We start from the raw sequence: 8851 nt of genomic DNA, 5'->3' as shown, positions 1-8851 counted from the left end.
ACCCGTTCTGGTCTCCCTCACTCCTATCCACACTGACCCTCCTCCATCGCCACGCTGCCACACCGATTACAGAACAGCTCCATCGCCACCACCACCACCACCATCGCCGCCGTAACCATCATTATCGCTCAGGAAAGAGTTCGTCGTCGCACAGCCGCCGCCATAGCCTGGGAGAGGTGATGGCGTCGGTGTTCAGACAGGTAGCTCTTCCCCGCTCGTGTGTGTGGAATGACGCACTTGGTTCACCTACGCCCATGTACCCAAGAGTCGCATTTTTTAATATTTTGCTTTTTTTTATACTGATGTGTGGTGTGATTTTTTCCTTTTGTTTTCAGGTTTTTCTTTTATGTTTTCAGTGCACATTTGAAACTATCATTTTATTTTGTTGACCCGATGCATGATATTTAGACGTTGACAGGTTTTGTGAAGCATGTGGTGAAGGTTCGATGTAACGCGTTTTCTCTTTGTGTGTGTCATGTGAAAGAAACTCGTGTTGTATTATTTGTGTAGTAACTTGTTTTCCAATTAGTGTAGTATTTGCGTGTATAAACTGTGTGCTTTCTTTTGTGTCTGTAGTATTTTTATTATTTTTATTATCCTGAAGATGTCCATTGTAATGTCAAGTGTGTTTTGTGTATATGACAGAAGTTTCTATCATTTTTGTTGAGACACTGTGATGCCGTTATTCTAAAATTTTGTGATCTTCTGTGTGGTCTGTCAAAATATCTCTCACCTGATTACCCTATAATATTGATTGACGATATCCCCGTTGACCTTTGCAAATCCGTCAACCAACTCCAGGTGGCTGAAGAAACCTCATTTCAGTTTCGAGGCTTTAATTGACATATATATTTCAGTAAAAGAAGCGGCTGGTTTCCTGCGCATTGGGTCTCTCAACGTGAAGGTGCGGAAAACAACGGAGGCCTTCAATAACCTGCTGTCACGTGAGGTGGAGTCCAAGTTGCACCGCAGTTGGGGCTCCAGCGACTCCATACCTGATGCAGTGAGTCATCAACGCCACCGATGTACTGTCCCTCCAACGAAGCGGCCTTATTGGGTTTCGCAAATGGGGATCTTTGGAGTTATTAGCTCTGCCTTATCTTGATGTAGAGTTTTCGGGGTGTAGTTAGAAAGCGGTGTTTACCAAATGTTAGAGAGAATAGTGAACTGAGGTTGTTTTCCCCACAGGTGTTGTAATCTAGGGTCCAAAAGCCAAAAGATGAAGGTTTTTTTTTTTTTTTTTTTTAAGAATGAAATTCCTTGATGTTGATAATGCATTTTAGAGGGACGACACTCTTCATGATATAGCTGAATTTCGTCATTGGTCATACCATTGTCTCAACGGGAACATTAATCCATTGCGGACGGGTGTCATGACATACATGACGCAGGAGCTTTGGCCTGACGACGGGCGTCCTGACATTGGGGTATTTCGGATCAGTTTTATTTTATTGTGCCATGAGTAATGAGTGAGTGGTGACAATTGCAGTCATAATTACTATAATTGACCTAATGTTAAACAAAATTGGTTTCACCTAAAATCCAAAATCTAGATGGCACCACATTCTTGAGAGCCTTGAATGGCATCCATCCACGGTCTCTATAGCAAGCATTGTCTTTATAGAGCGATGGCACACAGCAAGTAGCCGACCTCTTGTTCTAAACTACCGCCGATGAAGGATGTGCAGGCAGAACGAGAAGAGGAAGGTGACTCAAATCATGCCTAGTGTCTACAATGTGCTCCTATGCCAATAGAGATGCCTTTTACTGTGGCTCTCACACTCATAAACACAGGTTTTCTTCCTCTTCCCTACCTCTTCATGTTATCTCCATTGTGGATGGGTACATTTTCGTATTCGTTCATGACAACACATGAATATGAAAAAACAGTAGCTTTTTGTCCTCCCACAAAACTGGAATACTTCTATCACACTGAGTATAAAGAAATTAATGAGCTGATATGGACCCTATACTACAATTTTCGTAAACTGCAGCATTTATAGAGCCTGTCATATGACACATACAAGTCTCTCAATACAATAAAACACAAAAATGTGACTGACTGAAAGAGTGGGAAAAGTCAAGGTGCCTCACTCAGAAATAAAACCAATCCTGGAGACGGGGCAAGCAAATCTGTCCCCCATCTGCAATAGATTTATGTGCAAGTTTTATTAGTTGAGGAAGAATTATGGCCAAGGAACATAGGGAATATTAAAAACAGATTATCAAATAAGAATATGAGGATGCAAGAGTTTAGAAGGAAAAATAGGTACTAATCTCAGGCATGAAATAATTAAAACGGCAATATCTAATAGTAAGATGATGTAGATGGCCATATTCGACAAAAGCAGATAAGTAACAAGATGCTGTGTAGCAGAATGTTTCATTTGCAATAAAAAAAGAATATGAGTAAAGTAAATTTCTGCAATAACTTTGGTGACTGTACCTTTCACATTACAGAAAAGGTGAATATTAGACTAAGCAAAGGACATTCCATGGGTTATTGGCAGATATTTGTACAGGTGAAAGAATATGTGATTTGGAGTAGAAAATCTTTAATATTCATGTACATTTTTTATTGCTTTAGGAGCAAGGTAGATGTTAAAAAATATGAAGAGCTATCAGAGATCATAGAGTCAGGTGGGAGGGGGAAGGACAGTGGGGTATTTCAATAATTGGTGATTTTTGGAAAATCATTCAAATTCACGGGGACTGTTCAGAAGTAGGCTCCATTTATTTTTTCATGACTAGTGATACCATTTTTATTTGTTTTTATCAATATTTACCTATTGCACTTTTAACTCAAAGATACGAAAAATATGATTAAATAATTAGATTAGTCTGGGGTGAAATTCCCGTTTTCTATATTCTCTTCGTCATTTTAGCAGTAATTACTTAACGATGTATTCAAATTATGTTGATTTATTTAATCATGTATAGTATAATTCTAGTTTTTAAGATTATTTTTTCTACAATTAAGCATAATATTACACATGGTGAAAGTATATTACAAACTAGAAACGTATCTTTTATTGGCAATATCTATAATATGCAATAACTTTTCACATGTACTATATTCCCTATCCGCAATTACCATGTATTTGATATCCCATATATAATGGAACAAAGGAGAACTAAACACTCTTTCTGAAAAACCTGGGACATTCGCAAACTTTTCTGTGGTGAGGTTCCATAACTTCTCATAGGAAAAATTGTACCAAATTCGATCCTTCAGGTTTGGCTGGTTTGTATTCCAGCTTTTTCCGATTCCATTTTCAGCATACCAAATACCTCATGTATGCTGTTAGCATCGTGAGAGAATGGCATGAAAATGACATCTGTGTTATGCAGATATCTACTGATGGATGCAAAGTAGGATTTGTCAAACCCTAATCTGATCCCTACTTCTGAACACATTTGAGATGCCCTAAATGCTGTCTGAAATATTGTCGGCTCTGTACTAATGACAGCTTTTCACCAGCAAAAGAAATGGATCTTGGAGAACTCGAAGATACCTTTGATAACAGTAGGGCTCTTTTGCAATGTCCCCAACCATCTAATCAAATTGTCTTTCAAGCCAACTTTTGTCTTGGATGGCAAATCAGCATTTTCAATACTTCATAATTTATCAAGTACATCATCAAGTGATATACAAACATGTAATGATGAACACATATAATCTAACCACCTAACACCAACTGGCACAAATATCCTAGGCAATATTATGTATTTTAAATTCTTTTAAGGACTCAAGACAAAATAATTTTGCATGTCTGTTCAGTAGTTCATGAATTTATTTATATCCTCATAAAAATCAATCACTTCTGTTAATTCCCTGAGGTTATGACATGTTTTTATTCATATTGGTTATCTTCAATGAAGCTAGAGTGGCATCTCTTTTACCAATAGTTGCCTGCCTTTTCTTGCGGAAAATGGTAGTATCTAAAGGAATCAATCTGCTGTCTAGACCTGCTACTTGAGAAAAAAAAGCATCAGTAAAATTTGTTGCATTATTTCCATTTCCCTTCTGGCAGTCATCAGGAGTGGATAAATCTTCTAAGGTTGAGGAAGATTAAGTTTCCGTTGTCATGTTCATCATCTGTATCGTTTTCACATATTCCTGAATCTCACTCAGTAATTTATTTGCCAGACTACATTACCTCTTATTTCTGTATTCCTTCCTTTTAGTAGGCTTTATGGTCAGCAGAACCAGTGGATGCAGCACTACCATTTAACTTTGCTTTATACCACTCGATGTCTTCTTGTAGCACTCTCTTGGTTGTCTTTTGCCTTTAAAAGATACGTTTTCAGTACCAATAAACGAAGCTTTCAAACTCTCCACCTGTGTATAATAATATACTTTCTGTATGTTAAGTACTTTTGTAATGGCCTTTAGTTTAGTAATAGTCTTCAGTCCAAAGTTCTGATATAATTCTTCAATTTAGTCACAAGTTTCAAAGCAATTTGTCGTCCAGAAAAGTTTGGATTTCAATCAAACACTTTCAGCGAATTATATCGTGCCAATATATCACAAACAAGTAGCAACACAACAGAAGCTTGTTGGAATGTATAATAATGTTATTAATTATCTAACGTTTATATGCTTATTGAAGAAACACGGCATTACTTTACAGGCCATTAAGTACAGTGAGGAACTAGAAGTATTGAAAGACTTCCGACCAAAGGTCATTGAGGAACTTGCTATATGCAGTATTTAAGTGCTAAGGTCTGTGAGAAACTTGATGCATGCAATATTTAGGTTCCCAAGGTCAGCGATGAACTTGATGCACCTAAAGACACAAATTTGATTGCGATTCGGAAGGGAACTATGATCACTTAACATTAGCGAAGAAGTTCGAAATGCGTGGACCTCGTCCGCTGCGCGGCCCCAATTCTGCGGAAATGCGTAATATATTAAATTGAAAAGTGCAACCCCTAAACGTTATCAGATCAAGCTGATTTTTTTCACATTTCATTTTTAGGATATATGGAGCCTATTTTTGTACAGTGACATTTCAAAAGTTGCAATTATTGAAATACCCTAAAGGACAGGGGTTCAATGGGTGTAATTATGGATATTTTAATGAAGATGAAATTTTTAAAATCCACCTTCTGTAATAAAAAAAAAAAAATTGTGTATAATATCCCAAGACATGACCCAGCCTGTTGACCACACATCCATAGACTTGCCATGGCTACTGGGAGAGGATAAGTTGCATCATCTATGGGTTAATCTTCCACTTTCCCCACATATCTTCTGGAATTTAAAATGTATTACTTATTGAGCAGGTAGACCTAGCTAATTTTCAGCTGTTTCAAGGTATCCTCTTTCCTGTTTGGATTTCATTTCCTAATACAGTAGGATTCATCTGTTAGATATATGTATATTAAATCATGAAAATATGTGCTGTTTTCTTATATATTAGCTTAATGAGTAGAGAAGATATACAATAAAAGTTATATAACCTGATCCTAAATAAGAGTGTATATATGAGATGGAGTTCTGCATTTACTGTAGGACTTGAATTCCCCATCAATAACAATACTCCCTTTTCAGGACAAGGAATCCAAATCCATGCCGCCACCAAAGTTTGGACCCATCAAGAAGAGAAAAACCAAGAGAGATCGTGACTTTGTTGCCACCCGTCCCGTGTCCGCATACCCCGCCTTGGCTCCCACGGAAGAGACCACCTCTACCTCCTCCACTGCTTCTACCGTGCCGCCAATAAATGCCGACTCTGACTCTGACTCTGCTTATGGCTTTGGATCTGAATGGCATTAACGAGACAGATCTGCCATTCAGATAGATGGTTTTATTGGCAGCATTTTTGCACAGTGGATTTCCTAGCACTGTACATATATCTTTTGTAATGATAGATATGCTGTTGGGGGGTTGGATATTACTGCATAGTCAGTGAATGATTTTTAGAAGTGGTAATGATTGAAGAAATTTAAAGATCTTATTTAATATTAGGAGTTTGTTTGGAAGAGAAGAGCTAGTTTTAAGAGGCTTCTTTCTCATTAATAACACTGACAAGATGTTTTTTGTTGAAATTTTTTGTTTTTAGGATAGTTCTAGTATTAGATTACTAATGCAAAATCTATTTTATTGATTTTCATAAAGTGCAATTTTAAAAATCTCTCATGACATTCCTTTATGGTTGTGTCTCCCATGACTCAAATTTTAACATCTTGTACAGTTGATTGGTCACAGATCTGCCAATATATTACTTGCTAAAATACTCATACAAGATGCCATCTTTGCTCCCTCTTTATGCTGTTGTTATCTTTTATAAACTAACAGTGGATAGAGATCTGACTAGATTTATATAAAGGAATATATTGAATTTTACTAGAAATGTTTTAGATTATTGCAGTAGTAGTTCTGTGAATAACCATTTGTACTTAAAATGATTAGGAGAAGTGATTGAATCAGGATTCTTGGCAATTTTAATGTCACAAAATTTAACACTGAAAAGAAGTGGTAATGAAAAGTTTCCATAAGTCTCGGTCAACTAATGTGCACACTATGTAAGGTTACACCAAATAGTTTCAGAGCACAAATCAGCTCAAAGTTAACCAAAGGATAGCATTTTTGTTCTTATTCTTTTTTGGCATGTTGAAGAGAATCCCTCCACGGAATCCATTCTACATGCTAAAATGCTTGGTATTACTTCTCTTGCTTTAGAATCACTATTATTGTTACTCAGTGTTGAGTGCTTTTAGTGAGAAGCTCATTACCAGTCATGGCAATAAGTGAAAACAAAACACACAAAAAAAATGTTATTTAGTGTCTCAAGTTATATTTAGATGTTTATTTATTTGTTTTAGCCATTCGTCCTTTTACATGTATAACAATATCACTTTGCACTTCCGCAATGAATTATTTTCTTTCTTTTAATACTTTGTCTTTCTATGGTCTGTCATTTTTATGTTTACATTTACTAGAAGTTACAAAGTAATTTATTTTTTAATTGATCTGATATTGATAATTGGTATATCAAAGTGTGATGGATACTCAGTTAAAATTGACCCCAAAGCGGTTTCTGTTAGGATACTGTGAGTGCTCTTTTGTGTGTGTGTTTCTTGGATCAGAGCAGCTCACTGTTGTAAATTTATATGAGTATCCTATTTGGAATCAGTTTTGAAGATATTAATTGAAATATATGAGGAGATATCTTTCTCTGTAATAGTTATACTGTTTTGTCATTTATCATTATCCTAAGTCTTATTCTTTTCATCTTATCACTCTCAATGAGTTGATTGTCCTTTATATACATGCTGGCTAATAATACTTGGGACCTATTGGTATGAACAGGAAACAGTTCAAAAAATGAATATGACATTTATCCCCTACTTTACTGACATTGATGTTGTTTTTATTTTTATTTTCCTTTTATTTTCTTATCCTTGTTCTTCCTCCTCTTCTTCCTCTTCTAACTCTTCCTCCTTTTCTAGCTCTTCTGACTCTTCTGACTCTTCCTCCTCTACTAGTTCTTCCTCTTCTAACTCTTCCTCTTATTCTAGCTCTTCCTCTTCTAACTCTTCCTCCTCTACTAGTTCTTCCTCTTCTAGCTCTTCCTCCTCTTCTAACTCTTCCTCCTCTTCTAGCTCCTCCTCCTCTTCTAGCTCTTCCTCCTCTTCTCACTCTTCCTCCTCTTCTAGTTCTTCCTCTTCTAACTCTTCCTCCTCTTCTAGCTCTTCCTCCTCTTCTAGCTCTTCCTCCTCTTCTAGCTCTTCCTCCTCTTCTAACTCTTCCTCCTCTTCTAGCTCTTCCTCCTCTTCTCACACCTCCCTCTTCTACTAGTTCTTCCTCTTCTAACTCTTCCTCCTCTTCTAGCTCTTCCTCCTCTTCTAGCTCCTCCTCCTCTTCTAGCTCTTCCTCCTCTTCTAGCTCTTCCTCCTCTTCTAGCTCTTCCTCCTCTTCTAGCTCTTCCTCCTCTTCTAGCTCTTCCTCCTCTTCTAGCTCTTCCTCCTCTTCTAGCTCCTCCTCCTCTTCTAGCTCTTCCTCCTCTTCTAGCTCCTCCTCCTCTTCTAGCTCTTCCTCCTCTTCTAGCTCTTCCTCCTCTTCTAACTCTTCCTCTTTTAGCTCTTCCTCCTCTTCCTCCTCTTCTAACTCTTCCTCCTCTTCTAGCTCTTCCTCCTCTTCTAACTCTTCCTCCTCTTCTAGCTCTTCCTCCTCTTCTAGCTCTTCCTCCTCTTCTAGCTCTTCCTCCTCTTCTAGCTCTTCCTCCTCTTCTAGCTCTTCCTCCTCTTCTAGCTCTTCCTCCTCTTCTAGCTCTTCCTCCTCTTCTAGCTCTTCCTCCTCTTCTAGCTCCTCCTCCTCTTCTAGCTCTTCCTCCTCTTCTAACTCTTCCTCCTCTTCTAGCTCTTCCTCCTCTTCTAGCTCTTCCTCCTCTTCTAGTTCTTCCTCCTCTTCTAGCTCTTCCTCCTCTTCTAACTCTTCCTCCTCTTCTAACTCTTCCTCCTCTTCTAGTTCTTCCTCCTCTTCTAACTCTTCCTCTTCTAGCTCTTCCTCCTCTTCTAGCTCTTCCTCCTCTTCTAGCTCTTCCTCCTCTTCTAACTCTTCCTCCTCTTCTAGCTCTTCCTCCTCTTCTAACTCTTCCTCCTCTTCTAGCTCTTCCTCCTCTTCTAACTCTTTCTTCTCTTCTATCTCTTCCTCCTCTTCTAACTCTTCATCCTCTTCTAACTCTCCCTCCTCTTCTAACTCTTTTCAACCTCTTCTAACTCTTCTTCCTCTTCTAACTCTTCCTTCTCTTCTAATTTTCCTCCACATCTAGTTCTTCCTTCTCTTCTAGCTCTTCCTCCTTTTCTAACTTTTCCTCCTCTTCTAACTCTTCCTCCACTTCTA

The 8851-nt window shown here is 37.9% G+C and overlaps 1 protein-coding gene across 1 annotated transcript in view; it reads left to right on the top strand.

The window, feature by feature from the left end:
• sowah (ankyrin repeat domain family member sosondowah) overlaps positions 1-7196 on the top strand; it is a 22824-nt gene extending 15628 nt beyond the window's left edge. The window contains exons 4-5 of the mRNA XM_086543324.1: positions 858-1003; positions 5558-7196. Coding sequence (XP_086399450.1) covers positions 858-1003; positions 5558-5782 — 371 coding nt within the window. The 3' untranslated portion in view covers positions 5783-7196. The remainder of the gene's footprint in view (positions 1-857; positions 1004-5557) is intronic.
• Positions 7197-8851: the final 1655 nt, after the last annotated feature.

The sequence above is a fragment of the Penaeus japonicus genome, unplaced genomic scaffold (assembly GCF_977035675.1).
Source record: "Penaeus japonicus unplaced genomic scaffold, GWHDUDI00000001_assembly GWHDUDI00000013, whole genome shotgun sequence".
Lineage (NCBI taxonomy): Eukaryota > Metazoa > Arthropoda > Malacostraca > Decapoda > Penaeidae > Penaeus > Penaeus japonicus.
The sequence above is the reverse complement of the archived record's forward strand: the minus strand, read 5'-3'. Positions and strand labels throughout refer to the sequence as shown.